Source organism: Notamacropus eugenii, chromosome 7, assembly GCF_028372415.1.
Source record: "Notamacropus eugenii isolate mMacEug1 chromosome 7, mMacEug1.pri_v2, whole genome shotgun sequence".
NCBI classification, from domain to species: Eukaryota; Metazoa; Chordata; class Mammalia; order Diprotodontia; family Macropodidae; genus Notamacropus; species Notamacropus eugenii.
In genome coordinates, this window is record NC_092878.1 from 13,991,697 (window position 1) to 14,014,228 (window position 22,532).

Sequence of the window (22,532 nt, forward strand, 5' to 3'; positions counted from 1 at the left end):
TATTTGCATGTTTTCTGTCCCTGAGACTCAGCTTATTGAGAAAAGAGGCTATTTTTAGCTGGTTTTGTATCCAGTACTTAGCACAGCCCTTGGTATGTGGACGTTGTTCAGTCCTGTGGGACTGTAAGTTTTCTTGGCAAAGATGCAGTAATGGTTTGCCATTTTTTTTTCTCCAGCTCATTTCACAGATGAGGCACTCCTGCAAACAGGGTGAAGTGACTTGGCCAGGGTCACACAGCCAGTAAGTGTCTGAGGCCAGATTTGAAGCAGGCACAGCACTCTATCCACTATTGCCCTTAGTGAGCAGCTATGCTCAATAAAAAAAAAAGACAATTATTCCATTTTGCTAGTTTAGTTACTGGAATTTCGGTTTTGGTGGAGCCACTGCCTGGCTATGTGATTACCACAAGTCACCTCCATACTCTTCCTCAACTACAAAATTAGAGAATTAGACTAGGTAACAGACTCTAAGTGCCCTTCCCTGTTCCCAGATTCTGTTGGGCTGACTTGCTCTGTAAACAAGTTGCTTCCCTTGGCAATGAGCCCTATAGATAGTCCATATAAACTTGTCACTGGCATCTGTCATGGACGCAGACAGGTACACCACAATCTGTTGGGAGAATGTAGTAGGCTGTGCAAAGCAAAAATTCAAGGTTATATCTATCTGTCTATGTCTATATCTATCTATATATGTGATGCAAATAACGCCACAGATACAGGTGAGATTTGGGCTGAATCTTGAGAGCTGGATTAGTATTTCGGCAAAACACGAGAGAGGATTACAGAAAAGTGATAAGCGTGGAAATAAGGCCATTCTGGCTGTCACAGAATGAGTTCTGCCCGTTCAAAATACGTCAGTTTCACTGGGCGTATGACATCCTCTGGGTATATCTTGGCGGAAGTGAGCTCATAGCCCGCGGGGGACATGGCGCACGCGCAGTGCAGAACGCTCGATCTGGGCTCGTGGAGGACGGGGCGCATGCGTAGCTTGACTGGAGGGGGAGGGGGAGAGGAGGAGACACGCGTTGCGACTGAGGGCGCTTTCTAGGCTGAGGTGTTTTCCCGCGCTTTCTCTTCCTGGCGGGCTCAAGTAAAATCTTAATTTTTTTCTTTTTCGTGCTTCGAAGTTGCCTTAAAGTGTTGGAATCCAAGTTCAAAATTCTCCCACCCTTAACCAAATCCCGCCCCCTCCCTGGGCCTCAGCATCCCGCGCGTGGGGGAAATTGCTCCTCCTCCAGGTGTAAAGTCTCGGAGAAGTTCCCCCCTCCCCCAGTCTCCTTCTGTCCTCCTTCTCCTCTCTCCTCCCCCTCCCCTCCCCCTCTCTCCTCCCCCTCCCCCTTCCCCCTCCCCCCTCCCCCCCCACTCTCCTCCCCCTCCCCCACCCCTCCCTTTCTCCCCCTCCCCCTCTCTCCTCCCCCCCACTCTCCTCCCCCTCCCCCCACCCCTCCCTTTTTCCCCCTCCCCCTCTCTCCCCCTCCCCCTTCTCTCCGCCCCCTCCCCTTCCTCTCCCTCCCAGGATCTTAGCGAACTTTTTACCTCCGTTCCCCCCCACCCCCCCACCTATCTGGGCCTGACCCCATCCAGGCTTTTCATAAAAGCCGAACAGGATTCTAGTTCTAGAGCCGGAAGGAACCTCTGAGGCCTTCCAACGCAACCCCCTGCTGAGGTCCGTCCCAGGACCTTAGACTTGGAAGTGGAAGGCCCCGAGCCGGTCCTGCAGCCGCCTCCCCTCCCCCTCCCCAGTGTGGACGGGGGGATGTGACCGAACCCTCCGGGCCTTCCACTCTCCTGTCTATGAGTTAAAGGCTGAGCCTCCCGCTCAGTGACCCAGTCCAGGACGGAGCCTCGTAGCTCCCGGGCCTTGCGTGGGAGGACACGCTTGTGGTCTGCGGCTTAAAACCGAGCGTGATTTTGGGGCAAAATGTGTCAATTATTAAAAAAACCCAACCCGGCCTTCGGCTAGTGATGGGGGTGGGGGTTGGGGGGCTGGGCCTAGCCGGGAAGAACCCGGCGGTAAGAGCCGTGGCCATCCCAGTCGGACGGCCGCGACCGTGCTCCCTGTTCAGCTGCTGACCGTCGGTGCGGTCCCGGCCGCAGTTTGTGCGTGTCCGTGGGGGGAAAGGAAGGGAACAGGCCCTTGTTTTGTGCCAGCTGGGTGCCAGGCACTGTGCAAGATAGTTCTTGGATCCCCGCAGCAACCCCGTGACGTCGGGGCTGTTATTGTCTGGGGAAAGTGAGGCAGAGGATGCGACCCGCCTCAGGCCAAGAGCGTCTGAGGCAGGATTCGAACCCCAGGCCCAACTGGGTCACCCGGTCACCCAAAAAACAAATAAATAAGAAGAGAACGTGCTGGGTTTGATGTCAGAGCACCTGGGCGGGAATCCCAGTTCTGCCAGTTGTTACTTAACCTGTCTGGGTCTCAGTTTCCTCATTTAAAAAATGGGGATAAATGAAAATTAGATGGTCCCTAGGGTCCTTTGAAGGAAGCTCCAAATCTGCTTTTCTGTGATACCGTCACAGAGGAGTAGAAAGAAGGGAGCTCAGATCTAGTCTGTGTTTTCTAGATGAAGACAGGCCCGGACTGTGGAAGAGACATGAAGAAAGGCATGGGTGACCAGTGGCAGAGCCCAGGCTCTCGCATTTCAGTGTAACGGGCTTCCCATTGTAAGACGTTGCTGAGGGCAGAGGAAAGTCAGTGAATGCTGACTGCCCCCAAAGTGCCAGTGGGCCTGTTGGTCTCTTCATCCTTCCATCTTCCCGGCTCTAACTGCACATCTCATTTGATTCCTCCTTAGAACTCCCTTGGGCGTTTTGGAGCCCGAGAGAGAGCCATTCCTACCGAAACATGTCTATATGTGAAGACATGTTGCTCTGTAATTATCGCAAGTGTCGGGTCAGGCTCTCTGGCTACGCGTGGGTAACCGCGTGCTCACACATCTTCTGTGACCAGCATGGCAGTGGGGAGTTCAGCCGGTCTCCAGCCGTCTGCCCGGCCTGCAACAGTACCCTTTCTGGTAAGCTCGACATTGTTCGCACCGAGCTCAGCCCCACCGAGGAATACAAGGCCATGGTGCTGGCAGGGTTGAGACCAGAAGTTGTTCTGGACATCAGCTCCCGAGCCCTTGCCTTCTGGACCTACCAGGTAAGTTGTGGCCGTTCTCCACCTTTGTAGAGATTATGTCCTGAGCTGTCTGTGGACTCTTTCCTCTTTGCTAATGTATGTGTGTTTCTTCTCTGTTAAATCATAAACTTTTTGAGGACTCTGATTCTTTATTTTGAAATGCTACTGTATATTTTTGAACATGTTATGTACTATATATGTATTTGGATTAAAACTATCCAGAAGTTGCTTTTATGATGGTGTTTGCACATTCCGTAACAATTTGAAGTAACATCCCTCTCTTATGCTGGTATAGCGTAGTTGAAAAGGAATAATGTACTATTTATTCTCTTAGGGTGAATGAAATCTGGCAAATCTGTCATGATAAATATGAGATATAAAGGAGTCTGGGATTTCTCTGGGATTTGAAAAATTAGAATGATGGTGGAACAAAGATTCTTCAGGGACAAAAGAGGATCAGTAAGAAAAAGTGGCCTGATTACATTATTTAGCAATTATAATAAAGCTCCCTGGATCTGTAATTCTATATTGTTGAACTTTGAAATGAAAGCAGATTAAGTTAACCTTGATCAAAGAATGGTGACCAGAAATCACGATAAATCCTATGAGTTAACACTATAACTACATTTTTACAAAAGGATGCTACGGCACAGAAAAAGACAGTAACATGACCATGTATTACTACTTATGTCAAGTAGTTCCTACCTTAGATGCAGAAGTTTTTCGCTCTGGGGCACAACCTTAACTGTGAAGGTGGCCTATCTGATTGTGTATATGTAGCACTGGACATTGGTGAAAAATTGATAATAACAGTTTATTGTATATGTAAAAATTAAGCAGCATAAATAAATGGAATATTGACAAGAGCAGGGCAGCTAGGTTGCACAGTGGATAGAGTTACTGGGCCTAGAGTAGGGAAGACTCATCTTTGTGAGTTCAAATCTGGCCTTAGATACTGTGTGACCCTGGAAAAGTCATTTAACCCTGTTTAGCTCATTTTCCTCATCTGTCAAATGAACTGGAGAAGGAAGGCAAACCACTCCATTATCTTTTGCCAAGAAAATCACATGTGGGGCCTCAAAGAATCAGATATGACTGAATATCATCCACAGCAACAGAAAACAGAGAATGCCTTTGAGTTGGGCTGAAATATTTAAGTTATCCAAAGACAAACCCAGTTTCTATGAACTTGGAACAGAAAAGGAAAGCTTAGTTTCTGCCAAAACTGTAGAGTGGGTAGTCTCTAAGCCCAACTCTTCTACACCAGATCAAAGCAGAAACAAAGCTACTACCAAATACAGTAAAGGAATAACAACAGTTAAAACAGAGGAAAGGAAAGAAACCCTTATAGAGAGAATGTAGGGGGAAAATTAACGACAAAAAGAAATAAGCAAAAAATGAGTAAATGCTTTGTAGTAAAAGAAGGCAAGGAGAAATTTCAAGGATAGAGCAACAATTTCATCTTTAGAACGGATAATGGACAGAGTAAAGGAAACTTCAGAGCAGTTTAGAATCACAGTAAGATAGAAAGGAAGAGCTGGTATCTCTGTATAAGACAGGAAACAGGATCACTGACCAAAGAGTTGGGGACAGTGAACATAGTAAATGAAAAAGTAGAAAAGACAGTGGAAAATGCCAATAAGGCAGTGGACTTTTTGATTCAATCCAGTAAACATTTATTCAGTGCCTACTATGTTCTGGGTACTGTGCCCAGCACATGGTAGCACCAGGGAATGCAGAAAGAGGCAAAAAATTGTCCCTGCTGTCAAAAAGCTTAGAATCTAATGGGGGAGACAACATGCAAGCAGATACATACAAAGCTAGCTGTACACCGGATAAACAGGAAGTAATTAACAGAAGGAAAGCGTTGGAATTAAGAGCAATTAGGGAAGGCTTCCTGTAGAAGGTGTGATTTTAGTTGAGATTGAAAGGAAGCCCAGGAAGTCCGTAGTTAGATCAGGGGAGGAAGAGTGTTTCTGGCAAAGAGGATAGTCGGAGAGAATGCTTGGAGCTAAGAGATGGAGTAGCTTATTTGTGGAAGTCAGGAGGCCAGTACCACTGGATAGAAGATTACATGTTGTGGAATAAGGTGTAAGAAGACTGGAAAGGTAGGAGACGGCTAGGTTGTGAAGGGCTTTTAAAGCCCAGCAGAACATTTTGTATTTGCTCATGGAGGACATAGGAAGCCATTGGAGTTCATCAAGTAGGGGGATGACATGATCACACTTGCATTTTAGGGCAATCATTTTCATGGCTGAATGGAGAATGGACTGGAGTGGAGAGAGACTTGAGGCTGGCAAACCCAAACGAAAAAATGTGGAGGTAGAACAAACATGAAAACAAAATCAAAGAGTGCAAGGATGGGAGAAAAGATTTCTTTAAAAAAAGGGTAGGGGGGTAGCTAGGTGGCTCAGTATATAGAGCATGGGACTGAATTCAAATTTGGCCTCAGATACTTACTAAATATGTGACCTTGGACAGGTCACTCCCCTTTTCCCCTTCCCTCCCCAAAAAACCCACACAGAAATGGAGATAGATGAAAGCTTGGTGAGACAATCTTGGAATTATTGGTTTCCCAGAATAATATAGTTTGAATACCATAAGGAATGAATGTGTAATTTCATTTGTTAAAGGGAAATCTTAGTTGAGGAAACTTGTTTTCTCAGTGAAGATTGGCACCTTTTTATGGTGTTGCCATGAACAACGAGAAGTTACTGTATGTGTCCTTATTGGGGCCTAGAACAAGATCCTTTTGGCTTAGATGCAGGGGTAGGGAGCCTATGGCCTTGAGGTCACATGTGGCCTTCTAGGTCCTCAAGTGAGACCTTTTGACTGAATCCAAACTTCACAGAACAGAGGCTTGCTCTCCATGGACTACAACACACTGCCTCTCATTTTAATACCATGTTCCAATAAATTATTACCATTTACTGAAAATTATGGAAACAGAGGACCAAGTATAAATTCATAGGGTTCTTTTCTGTTGACATCCTTTTGAAATTAAAATTCACCTCACCCAGGAAAGTAGTTATCAAGTTGTGGAGCTTAATATTTAAGGAGAGAGTCTTAAAAGTAGCTATGAGGAAGCAACACCTTCATGTATGCACATGTACACACGCACACGCACACACACACACACACACAGAGTTATGTAACTATCCAGTAAGGACAAGGAACGAAGGAAAAGGATAGCATGAAATATGCTTAAAAGGAAGAGAACTTGACTTTCTTGTAAAGCTGAGTATACTTTATCATGGGAAAATATGATTCTTGAATGAGATTTAAAAACTTTAAATATTTGATGATGAGAAATGAGAATGGTCTTTGCTATGGTAGCTCTGGATGTTTTCTGGATTGCCCTTTTTTAGTTATGAGATTCATGTATTTTTCTAATCATTTAGTATCTTCCTCTTTGTCAGATATCTTGAGAATCCATATTTGAACATCCTGAAAATTCTATTGCTTCTAGCTCAGACCTCATTTGTATAAGCTTGGGTCCATTTCCTTTTCTAATCTTGGTTTTCTTTAGGGCCATTTCTGTTTCTTCATAAAGTACTTTGAGGATTGAAATGTTGGAGTCCAAAATGCTAAGGTCCAACTGTCATTTATGGAGAAAATAATTTGTTGTGGAAATCTTAACATATCTTTTAGATTTATTTGTGTTCCTCCTCCTAATTTGATCCTTTATTGTTTTAGGAGATAATTTGACTTAATGGTTCTTATTCTAAGGGTCTATAAACTAATTTTTCCCACCATTGCTTCTTATTGTTTTTTTTTTTTTATTTTTTTATTTTTTTTTATTTTTTTAATGTTTAACAATCACTGCCATACAATTGTGATTTTATCCCTCCCCACCCACCCCCCACTACCTCCCTCCCTCCCCACGACTGCATACAATTTTGTATAGATTCTACATATACTTTCCTATTGAGTATATTTTCACTATAGTCATGCTATGTAGTCAGATTAAGATAAATGAAAGAATCCGTATAACAAATCAGAACATGATACACAAACAGATACACATACACAAACATGATCTGCTACATTATGTGAGTGACTTCCATATTTCTCTCTCTGAGTGTGGAAGGCATTTTGCCTTGAGGTCTACCATTGGGATTTTTTTTTTTTTCAGAAGTTCTTGTGTTATTACAAAAATCTAAGTCTACCAGAAAAAACTCTCACACACTGTGGTTGTTGCTGTGCATAAAGTTCTCCTGGTTCTGCTCCTTTCACTCAGCATCAGGTCATATAAGTCCTTCCAGGCCTCTCTGAAGTCTTCTTGTTCATCATTTCTTATGGCACAATAGTACTCCATTACATTCATATACCATAATTTATTCAGCCATTCCCCAATTGATGGACATCCCCTTGACTTCCAGTTTTTGGCAACTACATAGAGTGCTGCTATAAATATTTTTGTACATGTGGGACCCTTTCCCATTTTTATGATCTCTTGGGGATATAGTCCTAGTAGCGATATTGCTGGGTCAAAGGGTATGCACATTTTTGTAGCCCTTTGGGCATAGTTCCAAATTGCTCTCCAGAATGGTTGGATGCGCTCACAGCTCCACCAACAATGAATTAGTGTTCCAACTCTCCCACATCCTCTCCAGCATTTATCATTTTCTTGTTCTGTCATGTTTGCCAATCTTATAGGTGTGATGTGGTACCTCAGAGTTGTTTTGATTTGCATCTCTCTAACCAATAGTGATTTAGAGCATTTTTTCATATGATTATAGATAGCTTTAATTTCTTCCTCTGAAAATTGCCTGTTCATATACTTTGACCATTTATCAATTGGGGAATGACTTGTATGATTATACATTTGGGTCAGTTCTCTATATATTCTAGAAATGAGGCCTTTATCCCCGAGCTTAGCTGTAAAAATTTTTTCCCAATTTACTACATCCCTCCGGATTTTGGTTGCATTGGGTTTGGTTGTGCAAAAACTTCTCAGTTTAATGTACTCAAAGTTATCCATTTTGCATTTCATAATGCATTCTATCTCTCGTTTAGTAAAGAATTCTTCCCTTCTCCATAGATCTGATAAATACACTATTCCTTGCTTCTCCAGTTTATTCATGGTATCAATCTTTATACCTAAATCATGTACCCATTTGGACTTTATTCTTGTGTACGGTGTCAGGTATGGGTCTATGCCTAATTTCCGCCACACTGTTATCCAGTTTTCCCAGCAATTTTTGTCAAACAATGAGTTCTTATCCCAGAAGCTGGGGTCCTTGGGTTTATCAAACAGAAGGTTGCTATATTCCTTGCCTACTGCATCTTGAGTGCCAAGTCTATTCCACTTGTCTACCTCTCTGTTTCTTAGCCAATACCAAGTGGTTTTGATAATTGCTGCTTTATAGTACAGTTTGAGGTCTGGTAGCGCTAGGCCACCTTCCCAAGCATTTCTTTTCATTAGTCCCTTTGATATTCTGGACCTTTTGTTTTTCCAAATGAATTTTGATATTATTTTATCCAGCTCTAGAAAGTAATTGTCTGATAGTTTAATTTGTATGGCACTAAATAAGTATATTAATTTGGGTAGAATTGTCATTTTTATTATATTAGCACGGCCTACCCATGAGCAACTAATGTTTTTCCACTTACTTAAATCTGACTTTATTTGTGCAAAAAGTGTCTTGTAATTGTGTTCATATAGTCCCTGGGTTTGTTTTGGCAGGTAGACTCCTAAGTATTTTATACTGTCTACCCTAACTTTAAATGGGATTTCTCTTTCTATCTCTTGCTGTTGGACTTTGTTGCTAATATATAGGAATGCAGAAGATTTGTGTGGGTTTATTTTGTACCCTGCAACTTTGCCAAAGTTGTTTATTAATTCAAGTAATTTTTTACTTGAATCTCTGGGATTCTCTAGGTAAATCATCATATCATCTGCAAAGAGTGATAACTTAGTTTCTTCTTTGGCTATTCTAATTCCTTGAATATCTTTATCTTGTCTAATTGCTACAGCTAACATTTCTAGTACCATATTGAATAATAGTGGTGATAATGGACAACCTTGTTTCACCCCTGATCTTATTGGGAATGCATCTAGCTTATCCCCATTGCATATAATGCTTGCTGAAGGTTTTAGATAGATACTGCTTATTATTTTATGGAAAGTTCCCTTTATTCCTACGTTCTCCAATGTTTTTAGTAGGAATGGATGTTGTATTTTGTCAAAAGCTTTTTCTGCATCTATTGAGATAATCATGTGGTTTTTGTTAGCTTTGTTGTTGATGTGATCGATAATGCTAATAGTTTTCCTAATATTGAACCAGCCCTGTAGTCCTGGTATGAATTCTACCTGATCATAATGTATTAATCTCGTGATAAGATGCTGTATTCGTTTTGCTAAAATCTTATTTAAAATTTTTGCATCTATATTCATTAGGGAAATTGGTCTATAATTTTCTTTCTCTGTTTTGTCTCTTCCTGGTTTGGGTATCAAAACCATATTTGTATCATAGAAAGAATTTGGGAGGACTCCTTCTTCCCCAATTTTCAAGAATAGTGTATGTAGTATTGGAATTAACTGTTCTTTAAATGTTTGATAGAATTCACTTGTGAATCCATCTGGCCCTGGAGATTTTTTCCTAGGGAGTTCATTGATGGCTTGTTCAATTTCTTTTTCTGAGATGGGGTTGTTTAAGTATTCAACTTCCTCTTCTGTTAATCTGGGCAATTTGTATTTTTTAAAATATTCATCCATCTCGTTTAGATTGTCGAATTTGTGGGCATAAAGTTGGGCAAAGTAGTTTCTAATTATTGTTTTAATTTCCTCCTCATTGGAGGTGAGTTCACCCCTTTCATTTTTAATGTTAGTAATTTGGTTTTCTTCTTTCTTTTTTTTGATCAGATTAACCAAAGGTTTATCAATTTTATTAGTTTTTTCATAAAACCAACTATTGGTTTTATTTATTAATTCAATAGTTTTCTTTATTGCAATTTTATTAATCTCTCCTTTGGTTTTCAGTATTTCTAATTTGGTATTTACCTGGGGATTTTCAATTTGTTCTTTTTCTAGCTTTTTCAACTGCAAGCCTAAGTCATTGATCTCCTCTTTCTCTATTTTATTTATGTAAGCATTCAGAGATATAAAACTTCCCCTAATAACTGCTTTTGCAGTGTCCCATAAGTTTTGGTATGTTGTCTCACTATTGTCATTCTCTTGAATGAAGTTGTTGATTGTTTCTATGATTTCTTCTTTAACCCAATCCTTCTTTAGAATTAGATTATTTAGTTTCCAATTGATTTTTGGTTTCTCTTTCCATGGCCTTTTATTACATGTAATTTTTAATGCATTATGATCTGAAAAGGATGCATTGATTATCTCTACCTTTCTGCACTGGATTGTGAGATTTTTATGTCCTAGTACATGGTCAATTTTTGTAAATGTTCCATGTACCGCTGAGAAAAAGGTATATTCCTTTCTATTCCCATTTAATTTTCTCCAAAGATCTATCATATCTACCTTATCCAGAGTTTTATTTACCTCCTTAATCTCTTTCTTGTTTATTTTGAGGTTGGATTTATCGAGTTCAGAGAGGGGGAGGTTGAGGTCCCCCACTAGTATAGTTTTGCTATCAATTTCTTCCTTCAACTCCCCCAACCTCTCCTCTAAGAATCTGGATGCTATACCACTTGGAGCATACATGTTTAGTAATGATATTGCTTCATTGTCTATGGTGCCTTTTAGTAGGATATAGTTTCCATCCTTATCCCTTTTGATTAGATCTATTTCTGCTTTTGCTTTGTCTGAGATTAGGATTGCTACTCCTGCCTTTCTTACATGAGCTGAGGCACAATATATTCTGCTCCATCCTTTGACCTTTATCCTATGTGTATCCCCCCGTTTCAAATGTGTTTCTTGTAAGCAGCATATTGTTGGATTATGGCTTTTAATCCATTCTGCTATCCGTCTCCGTTTTATGGGAGAGTTCATCCCATTCACATTCACAGTTATGATTACAATCTGTGTATTTCCCTCCACCCTCTTTCCCACCATTTGTGCTTTTAACTCTCCCGTCTCCCTTCCCCTCCTCAATAGTATTCACTTTTCTCCCCCTCCTCCTGCAGCCTTCCCCTCCTTCTTTTAGCCCCCCTCCCTTTTAGTCCCCTTTACTCTTATTGCTTCTTTCCTCCCTTTTAGCCACCCTCCCCTTTCTTCCCCCTTCCCCTCCTACTACCTATAGAGCTAGTTAGGATTATCTACTTAAGATTATTGTTCCCTCCTTTGAACAAATCAGATGAGAGTACCTCTCAAACAATGCTCATCTCCCTCCCCTCCTTCCCTCTACTATAGTTTTGTACTTCTTCCTGTGATATAATTTGCCATTTTCTGCTTCCCCCTTTCCACACCTCCTATTACATTCCCTTCTCATACTTAAATCATATTTTTGACATGACATCATTTACTTTATGCCCGTTCCCTCTACATATATCCCTTTTATCATAATAGCTGCACAGTTCTCAAGATTAACAGGTATCATCTTCCCTTATAGGGAGGTAAACAGATTGCCCTACTTGAGTTGCAAGTTTTTGTTTTTGTTTTTTCCCCTCTGTTTACCTTTTTATGATTCTCTGGAGACCTGCATTTGAAGATCAAATTGTCTATTGAGTTCTGGTGTTTTGGTCAGGAAGCTCTGGAAATCCCTTATTTCGTTGAATGACTTTCTCCTTGCCTGAAATGTTATGCTGAACTTTGCTGGGTAGTTGATCCTTGGTTGGAGTCCCAACTCCTTTGCCTTACGGAATATTGGGTTCCAATTCTTTCGATCTTTTAATGTAGAAGCTGCAAGGTCCTGTGTGATCCTGACTGTGTGACCTTGATATTTAAATTGTTTCTTTCTGGCTGCTTGTAGTATTTTCTCCTTCACTTGATAGCTCTGGAATTTGGCAACTATATTTCTTGGGGCTTTGAGTTTGGGATCCCTTTCCGGTGGGGAACGGTGGATTCTTTCGATGACTATTTTGCCCTCTGAGTCTAGTACTTCTGGGCAGTTTTCCTTGATGATTTCCTGGAAGATATTGTCCAGACTCTTTTCTTCATCATGGGTTTCTGGCAGGCCAATAATTCTTAGATTTTCTCTCCTGGATCTATTTTCCAGGTCAGTTGTTTTTCCAATTAAATATTTTACATTTTCTTATATCTTTTCATTCTTTAGATTTTGTTTGACTGATTCTTGTTGCCTCATTGAGTCATTAGTTTCTACTTGCCCAATTCTAATCTTGATCGTATTGTTTTCTTCAGTTAGCTTTCGCATCTCCTTTTCCATCTGACCAATTTTTCCCTTTAAGGAGCTATTTTCTCCATTTAATTTTTGTACTTCTTTTTCCATTCGACCAATTTTCCCAGTTTGGTTTTGGGTTTCCTTTTCCATCTGATCAATTTTCCCTATTAGGTTTTGAGTTTCCTTTTCCGTTTGATTAACTCTTCCTTTTAGGGAATTATTCTCTCCAGTTAATTTTTGAACTTCCTTTTCTATTTCTTCAATTTTCTTTTTCAGAGTGATGTTCTCATCAGTGAATTCTTTTTTTATGGTTTTAAAATCATTGGCCAGTTTTTCTTTTATATCCTTCTTCAGACGTTCCAGTTAATCTAGTTGTGCTTGCGAGAAATTCATAGTCCCCTCTGAGGTTTCAGATGGAAGTACAGTCTCAGCTCTGACCTCTTTGGTGTTTGTGTTTTGGTCCTTATCCCCATAGAAAGATTCTATGGTTTTTTCACTTTTTGTCTGCTTTTTCCGATTCATGATGTTGGCTGAGTGTTGTAGCTTTTGGTTCTTTCAGTTAGAAGATACAGATCTTTTAAGTTGAGTTGATGTTTGTCTAGGCTAAAAGCAGGCTTTTTGTTGTTGTTGTTGTTGTTGTTGTTTCCCAGATCAACCCTGGGGTTAGCTTGATAGGTGTGTGGGAGGGGTGGTCTGGTCTCAGGATATCTCCTCAGCTGGCCTGAGGCAAAGGCAAGGTCCGGGGATGGTGATCCCAGCTTCCCTATTGTCTTCCCTTTTCCCCTGGAGGGCTGGGGCACGCCTAGAGGCTAATGCGTGTTCCCGCCCCTCCTGGGGCTCGTCTCCCGGGCTGAGGCTTGCCTGGGTCTCAGTGCGAATTCTCTCTGCCCTGGGTCGTCCGTCCCTCCAGACAGCCTCCACCACGGTAGGAAGAGTCCCCCTTTGCCACCTCTCCAGCCTCTGTTGTTATGAGACCACCCGCCCCCTTCTGCTGCTCCCACTGATCCAGGATCAATCTGGGGAAGAATTTTATGGTTCCCTCATGGTCATTGGGGGGGAGGGGAGAGCACTCACTGATCACTCCGGCATCCCAGCTCCCGGATGTTCAAGCAGTGACCCACTGAAGTCCCGTCTTTAGGCTGAAGATTTCAAGGGCTGTTGCGCTGATATCATTGGCTCGGCCTGGCTTATCTCCTGCTCCGCTGGTCTTGCCCGCCACTCTCGGGCCCCTCGGGTCCCCTCCGCCCTGCCGCGCCGACCGCGCTGCGCTGTGCGCCGGGGTCTTACCCCCGCGGAACAGATCCCTCCCGTGGACCCTCCAGTCCAGCCTGGGCTCCGAATCCGTCAAAGTCCGTCTCCCACTGGATTCTACACCTCCAAAGTCTGGTCAGACTCTCCCCCCAGAGATATCCAGAGGAGTTTTTCCAGGAGCTTAGGTGAGTCGTTGCTTTCACTCCGCCATCTTGGCTCCGCCCCCCTTATTGTTTTTTAAGATAGTATTGCTCATAATTTTTCCCTGTCCTCCTCCTTGAGGTTTTTTTTTTTTCTAGAAGATTTTACAAACAAGTTTGTATTCTAAACTAGGTGTTATCCTTTAGGAAATCAAGTTCTTCATCTTTAAAATGATGGTGTTGGTCTAGTTGTCCTCTGAGGCCTCTTCCAGTGATCTTTGAATCCATGAGCCAATGAATTGCTTTAGGAAATTATGTTAGTCTATTTAGATATGTTTCTTTATATATTTCCCACTTTTCAACTTCAACAACTTTTTAAAACATAACATGAGAGAATTGCCATATTATCTTGTTTTTATTCTTCTAATTTGTCACTGATTTTGATGTTTGTTCTAACATGTCAGTGGTCTGATTATATACTTAGGCAGCTGATTTGGAAAATAGTAGTCATTTCCTGTTAGAATATAGTCACTTTCATTGTTTGTGGGAATTTTTTAGGTATTTTATCATGTCCAGAAGTTAATAATTTTATTCTTGAAGAAAATATTCATCAATATGTAGGCTCAAGGCACAACATGTAATATTTGCACCTTTGAGCCTTTGTGTTTATTTTTGAACCATGTTTTAAACCATCTTTTCTCCATCTTCTCCATGCCCCACTTTTGCATTAAGGTTACTGTGTATTAAAGAACATGTTCATTTAGTTTGAAAGGTCTTACTAAGTCCTTAGAATTTATCTCTCTTTATGTTCTGTGCAGTAGATTTTGGTGCATAAACTGCTGTTACCTTCCTGATGGTCTTTTTGCTTATGCTCATCAGGGATACTGCAAGACAAAATGACCAAGTATCCTGTGAAATGTTTCTTCTTGCCTTTGGACACCTAACATAAACTCTCTCAGCTCCTTCACTGACCACTCCAAGGAGAACTTGTTGAACTTATCTTTCCATTTAGCTACAACTTACTTTCATTTTCTGATTTCATTTATAGTAAAAATGCCGTTGTTGATTTGATTCACTTCTTTTAGTATTCAGCTCATTCATTTTTTTTCTGCACAAAGATCTCATACTTAGGGTGCTAATAGTGAAGATAATATTTTAGACGGTAAAAAAAATCTGTTATTCTTAGCAATGTTGACCTTCTTTTCTGCCATCATCACTGCAGAAGGTGAGTGGCCACATAGGATTTGGGGCTATTTTGTTTTTTCTTATTTCATGTGTTGTCATGGCCAAACAATTCATCAGTATAGTTTGGTTCACAAAAAAGAAGGTATAATCTTTTGCCAAAATCATATTCATATATCTTACACCCTTTAATAAATTCTAAATGAATAAATGAACTAAATATAAAAAGTCACTCAAATAGTGAGAAGAGAATGGAAGGTTATACCTCTCATAATTGTGGCTTGGGGATGACTGTAGCCAGCTGAAACAGAAAATTATACAAAAGACTAAATAAACTATTTTTCTATAAAAATAAAAAGCTTTTATACAAATAAATGAATTCACTAGTGATGAGAAAAGATTAGGACGGGAAAAGATCTTTATATAAATATCTCTGATAAAAGCCTGACACATAGCATTGCCACATATAAGATTAAATATCATTTCCCAATTAATAAGCGATTAATGAAGAAGGAACAAAGAAGGGAACCAAATAAAAATAGCCTTATTTAAAATGGTCAGGATTGTTATTAATGAGAGAAGCACAAATGGAAATAGTTCTGAAGTATTATTCCATAAATTAGATTGGAAAAGATAGCGAAACTTATTGTTACTGGAGCTACAAAAATAATTGCACTATTTCATTGCTGATGGAACTGTGAATTGACTTGTTTCCAAAAAGATTATGAAATCATGCAAGAAAAGTCAGAAAATTGTCCATGACCTTTAACTCCATAGTCCTATTATTGAATTTATGCCCCTAGGAGGTTATTGACAAGGAAAGACTTATCTGTATGAAGTATTCCTAATAACTCAACTTTCTCTACTAAAATATTAGAAATTAATTGTATATCTAGTTAGGAATTGAAAACTGTCTGAATAAATTGAGGCATTTGAACTTAATAGATTAATACTGTACCGTAAGAGATGATGAATATAAAGAGTTTATAGAAGTATAAGAAGATTGGTATAAAGTGATACAGAATGAAAAAAGCAGAACCAAAAGAGCAATACACACAATTCCTATAAGTAAATAAAAATAACTTTGAATGGCAGCATAACTCCGTTGAAGAACATTGGAGAATATTGGTACTAACTCATTGATGCTATCAGTTGCTATCATCTTTTTAGGTTATTTTATTTAACTTTTTTCAGGGATTGCACACTGAAGGGGATTCAACTGGAAGCAACTAGAATTATTCCAGGGGTTTGTATGGTGTATTGAAACACAAGTTGTCAATGAAGAAATTTTCAAAGAAAAATAGGATCATCTGCTTTTTAAAAAAGCAACAACTAGGGAAGAATATGACATTGGCCAAGCTTAAACTTATTGAGAGAATAACCATGCCTTAACTTAGTTCTTGACATTAAAATTGTTATCTTGATATCTTTCTTTCCTTTGTGCATTCATTTATTTCTGTCATTTGTGCAAACTTTTACCACATACTAAAGATGGTAACATTTTCATTCTTTAATAACTTTTCCTTTTCTCATTCTAAATAGGTGCATCAAGAGCGTCTATACCAAGAATATAATTTTAGCAAGGCTGAAGGTCATCTGAAACAGATGGAGAAGGTATATACTCAGCAGATCCAGAGTAAGGATGTGGAGCTGACTTCTATGAAAGGGGAAGTCACCTCTATGAAGAAAGTATTGGAGGAGTACAAGAAAAAGTTCAGTGACATATCTGAGAAACTCATGGAGCGCAATCGTCAGTATCAGAAGCTTCAGGGTCTCTATGACAGCCTTAGGTTACGAAACATTGCCTTTGCCAACCACGAAGGAGTTGTGGAGCCGTCCATGATCTCTCAGCCAGCTGCTTTTGGCTTCCCTACAGGTGAGGTCAGGGTGTATCATAAGCAGTGCTTATCCTTTAAACCAGCAGTTATAGAAGATGGACAATAAAACAGCAAATGTAATTGACACTATAGTTGTACTTCCCTCTTTCTAGGAATTTTGCCAATAGAAGTAGAAGTAGAACTCAGGTCTCTTCTTGTATTCTGCTCATAGTGTACTGTCTGACAAGTGGTACTGTCTGATAGACCTTTGCTATAATATACATATACACATATTATATATAGATCTACCTACATGTATGGACAGAGAGAGACTGGCTTAATTTAAGAGTTCATTTCTGTAGTTGATCACATTTCTTTTGAGTAGTAAGGTAGTATTTGGTTCATGAATGTTAAGAAACCTTTCATATTTAACTTAAAAATAGCCTTCTCTGAGGTAGGCAGTACAATTTATTGAATAATTCCAGCTAGCTGTGTGGAAGCAATTGCATTACATACTTAAGCATAGAAAAGTACTATATATATTGAGAATATCTCTCTGGCTTCACTCTCCCAGATTAAATCTGGCTACCTTTCCCCCTTTAGGGTTCTAAGAGTTCAATGGCCTTTTCTCTAATACTCAATTCAAGCTCCCATTCTGGAGGTGTTCCCCATACTGTTGTGTTCCCCATACTGTTAGGCACCAGTGACTAGGGCCACATTTCCATTTAACCAATTAATGTCAAATATCTTTTACAAAGGGCTATTTACTTTAAAGATGTGGCAAGAACAGAAGTATAAACAATTTCCCTCAATACCTTGAGGGGCATACTTTCCCCTTGGTCCTACCAAGTTCATATCCAGGTGTGACATTACTGATTGATGGGAGTTAATCTCAGCTACTACTGGAATGGGTTCCAAAGATCACTCCTTCGTCCTCAGGACATCAGTGTTGGGATAGCTAAAAAACTCAGTATGGACTTTGGCTCCTAGATCTTGGGTAGCTGGGTCTCCTGATCTTTCAGAATTCACAAGGTTATAGCCTCCAACAAGTGATCAAGCACTGAGGCAAAGAATTAAGGCTCATATTCATGGCACCATATGTCAGTCTCAGGTGGGGAAGGCCCAAAGCCTCTTACCTCTTAGTGTTGTTATCTTTCACTGGAGCACTGACAGTTGGAAGAAGCCAGCTGAAGAGATGTTACGTCAAGAGAAGAAAAACTTGTCCAATGCCTTTTGAATGCCTGCCCAGTTCTGGATCTATAGCTGTAGCCAATCACGAGGCTCCTCTGTACTATGTGGTTAAAGGAACCAGGTACAGAATGTCTTCTTATTTTTCAAAATTTCTTCCAAGGCATTTCTACTGCACATCATCACAACTCTCATGGAAGAAAGATCTTCAGTCTTTTCCTTATAGAAAATTCCTTTGTATATATTTTTAAGGACTGGGCTTAGTGACTAGTCTCTCCTGTCCATGTACAATTAGCCTAATATTTTATAGTACTTCAGTGGATCTGAATTCTTATGAGTGTGGTTATTTCCTCCAGCGGTACAGATCTCAATTCATACCTACTCATCCTTGTCTGTGCCCTCTTTTAGATCTTCCACATGGGATTTACCTAATGTCCTTAAGGCTTTCCATCCAGGTGTCCTGATGTCACTTGAGAACCATTCTAGTATATGGAATATGGATTGTCATTTCGTTTTTGGGGGGAAGCTGTTACATCTATGATTTTTTTCCTAATTGTTATCTTCTCCTCTTTCAGATGACTTGAGAATCCTTGCTTTAATTGCATCAAAATTGTATTACTTCTAGCATGGCCCACCTCTGGGCATATTTGGGTTTGGTCTATCTGATCTCCATTTCCCCATTTTTGTTTTCTTTAATGCCATTTCTAATCCCTTATAAAATACATTGGCAATTGTGGTGTTAAAGAGTACAGACAGTTCTTGCTTTACCGGAATGTTCTCAGACCTCTGTGTAAAGCAATTTTTACTTAATGCTAAAGAGGCAAATTTAAGGTTAGAGTTGGAGCCAGAGGGTTAGGATTAGGATTAAAGTTGGAGTCAGAGTCCGTGTTGGATTTATGGTTAGGGTTAGGATTTGCCCTTACCTACCCACTTCATTTAGCTTATGTAACAAAGGTATATACAAAATAATACTTTTATACAAGTCATACAAGTGATAATAAACAGAATTATGAAATGAAAGGTAAAGTTAATGGTAAAGTATGCATAGTATTGTCTAGTAAAGTTAACGTATGTGTGCTATATATTACCCCTTCCCCACCCACTGCACATAGCCTTTATTACTGGTGGTTGGTTCATTTAGAATTCTTTATGTAAAGTCACATTTATGTAATATGAATTTATATAAAACAAGAATTGTCTGTACAAATATGATGGCTTTACTAACGTTGATGGAGAAAAGAGGGTTTTTTTGTAGAAATCTTGACAGATCTTTTCCATTTTGCGCCTGTTTGTTATTTCTCCTAGTTTCATTATTAAATCACTTTTAGGATAATATGGTTTAATCAGTTCTCATACTGAGTTTCCTATCACTTCTTCTCACTGGTTTATGAAGTCAGACTGTATCTGATCTTCTACCTTCCTCCTTCATAAGAGTTTAAATGAATTTATAGTTTAAGGTGGATTTATCTTTTGCTACTCTCTATTTAGCAAGGAGGTCACATTTTTATTAGGTGAGTTGGTTTCTAGTTCCATTTGGCCATTCCTCAGAGGCAATTTCTTTACATTGGCTAAACTTCCATAAGATATGGTGGTAGTCAGTTTGGTGTAATATTTCCCATTTTTCAGTGTCAGTAGCTTTGAAAAGTTGTATAGACTGAAAGGATTCTAGTTGCATGCCATCTTTTCTTCCCATTTTTATTTTTGATTTTAATCTTGATTTTTGTTCTAATAAGTCAGTGGTCTAATTGTACATGGCTATCTAGTACAGAAATGATTCTCATGTTGGCAACAAGTTATCTTTTTTTTTTAGATATAATAAATGTCATTGTGTTTTGGTAACAATATTAGATACTTACCATGTCTAGCACTTCCCAACTTCACGCTGGAATAAAGTATGTTGTCTAGGAATGATGTTTCTGTGCAGTTTACAAACTTAGTCTCTTTTGTTTCTGAAACTCGAGCCATATTTTCCATTGTATTTTTCTCCATCTTTCTCATGCTCATCTTTGCACTGAAGTCACTGAATATTAACATGATTTCATTTGCAAGACTTACCAGATTCTTTGTAGAATTTCTTTCTCTCTTCATTCTCTGCAATACTTGTTAGGGTATAAGCTACAATTATCTTCATGGTAGTCTTTTTTGCTTATGTTTGTCATGAGGACTTCAAGAGAAAATGACTACGTGAATGCTACATGAAAATGTATGAAATGTCTCTCATTACGTTTTTATATATATGATAAAGTCAATTCTACTGATTTCTTTTTTTCTCTCCAAAAATGTATGCCATCCTTCCATTTAATTTCAATTTTCTTTTGTCTTTTGTTTTTACTTATAATGAGAATATCAATATTGCTATGACAATAGAATGTATACTCATTGGACGCTGGATAAATATTTCACATTTAGAGTACAGAAGTTAATATTTAATTTGTATAGGCTGAAACTTGTAAGCTAAAACTATTGCAGACCTTTTTATCCTTTCTCAGACCTCCCACAACAGCCCTTCTTTCCATGCTCTCAGCAGAGCACCTCGCCTCATGCTTCACCAAAAATTTGAATCCATTGCTGAGAGTTTCTTTTTTCTTCCTTCTTTTCTCATATCACTTTGATGCCTTATAATACTATATCTTTCACCACTCTGTCACTTAAAGAGGTGACTTTATTTTTTTCTGAAAGGAGTATATTGTAGAATATAATGTTATGTCAGATATTTAAAACAAAACAAAAACTTGTATAGTATGTCTTGTAAGCAGTATATTTCAATTCAGACTCCTTAGTCATCTACAGAGAATTGTACATTGAGGGTTGATGCTCAGAGTATTACTAAGCGCCATAAGAAACTGAATTGTCTAAGAAAAAATGTTTTATTTGATTTAAAAATATGTTAAACACCTCCTATAATCAAGGCACCATATTGGGGAAAAAAGATGAAAGTTGTAAAGGTTTCCTTTAACTCTGTAATTCTGTGATAATCATAAGCACATTCTAGTTCTACCCCAAACCCATATCTTTAATTTTCCAGACAACTTTTGATATGGAATCAGAATAAATTCAGAAATTTGAATAAATAAACATAAATGTGTGTCAGGCACATTGGAGATGATTATAGATACTTTTTCTTACCACTCTGAAGATTATATTTTTCTTCTCAGAGGACTGAGTTTCAAGTTTCAGATAACAATATTTACAGGATGCCTATTCTCTATATATTCTTATAAATCTGCAAGAAAATAAGTATCTAAATTTTGTTCTGTTTTTTCTTTTTCTCCAGGGAATACTTCCAAGTTTCCTGTGGATATGACACCAGTTCAAAACTGGGGCAGTGGGGATGGAGACTTCCAGTTCAGACCATTTTTTGTGGGCTCTCCCACAGCAGCTGAACCTAGCAGTAATTTTTTCAGTTTTGCTTCTCCCAGCCACGAAGCAGCATCACAGCCAGGTGGTAGCAGAGCCTTTAAAGTGAAAAGAATGTAGCCTGTCTTGGAACCAGAGGGCAAAGTGAGAAAGGGGAATTTATGATAACTATGCTGCCTACCGTGCCCTGTTTTTCATGTTGAAGTCACTAAGAATCTAGTTTGCCTTCTTACTCTTTCTGAAGGTTTCTAACAGTGAATGGACCCTGGCGATGGTGTAGCTGTTCTTATGCCAAGTGCTGTCGCTCATTCCTGAGGTTCTCAGTTTCCTTGTGCTCTTAGTTCTGCAGTTTGCTGTTTGCTGTGAGAAACTTATGAGGAAGGGAGTTGGCTTTGGATTCTGTTCTTTTGCCTGTCTATGTTATTTTGAATAATGAATTCACTGTTTTATTAAATTCAGTTTGATTGTGAACTGTTACTTATTTTTGATCAGTAGTGTTCAGACAAATGTGGAGACGTATTGGCATTTAGAACAACATTTAGCTTATTGTTACTATCTGGCTTGTATAGCCACATGTTGCTATATCTACAAAGTCTTAAATTTTGGATTATTTCTGTGTTTAGATATGTGATCATTGTGGCTTCTTTAAGTATGTATATGTAATATGGTCAACTGAGGAGGTTCTAGTTTGTGTGTGTTATTTTATTTTACATGTACATCTTTATCATATTTACGTATACCTTTAACTTGGAAAATACATATGAATCTATGAATAGATTCTTTTGGTATATTTTGGCATTTGCATGTCTCTTGTGTCACTGTATCAGCATGTATTTGAAGTATATTCGTTCATGAATACATAAGTAAACATCTTATTGCATTGGCATTTGTCAAGTCTGTTTTCCAGTTTAAAACTAGTCAGATTGATAAGGATTATTATTTCTTTAAATTGGTTCTTAGGTATCCATTTCAATATGAAACATGCACCCTATTTTTACCTTATTATTTATTGTCTCAGTTTTGCTTTATTTGGGACATATATATGGATACATACATATATATGTGTATGTGCATATATATATATACATATATATATACACATACTGTAGAAAGTTTTCCTAACTCTATAACACAAATTTATATAAACCATATAGTATAATAGCACCTCCCTTATGGGCTGTTGTGAACATCAACATATACACAGAAATATATATATCATCCATCCATCCATCCA

At 39.1% G+C, this 22,532-nt stretch overlaps 1 protein-coding gene across 2 annotated transcripts; it reads left to right on the forward strand.

Annotated features, from left to right (window-relative positions):
* Nucleotides 1–992: 992 nt before the first annotated feature.
* CCNB1IP1 (cyclin B1 interacting protein 1) lies at nucleotides 993–22,184 on the forward strand. Of its 2 annotated transcripts, none has more exons than XM_072624557.1 (4): nucleotides 993–1,090; nucleotides 2,796–3,142; nucleotides 16,479–16,812; nucleotides 21,216–22,184. In XM_072624557.1, exons 2-4 carry the CDS (start codon nucleotides 2,846–2,848, stop codon nucleotides 21,416–21,418), a joined length of 834 nt encoding a protein of 277 aa, XP_072480658.1. In that variant the 5' UTR covers nucleotides 993–1,090; nucleotides 2,796–2,845; the 3' UTR covers nucleotides 21,419–22,184. The 2 variants fall into 2 exon arrangements, with proteins under 2 accessions (XP_072480658.1, XP_072480659.1); XM_072624558.1 differs by lacking the exon at nucleotides 993–1,090 and adding an exon at nucleotides 1,457–1,666.
* The last annotated feature ends 348 nt before the right edge of the window (nucleotides 22,185–22,532 follow it).

What these genes read in the sequence shown, in the direction of transcription:
- CCNB1IP1 (XM_072624557.1), top strand. Translation starts at nt 2,846, where the DNA reads ATGTCTATATGTGAAGACATGTTGCTCTGTAATTATCGCAAGTGTCGG. An exon ending in TTGCCTTCTGGACCTACCAG is followed by an intron (nt 3,143 to 16,478) that starts GTAAGTTGTGGC and finishes CATTCTAAATAG; the next exon opens with GTGCATCAAGAGCGTCTATA. An exon ending in TGCTTTTGGCTTCCCTACAG is followed by an intron (nt 16,813 to 21,215) that starts GTGAGGTCAGGG and finishes CTTTTTCTCCAG; the next exon opens with GGAATACTTCCAAGTTTCCT.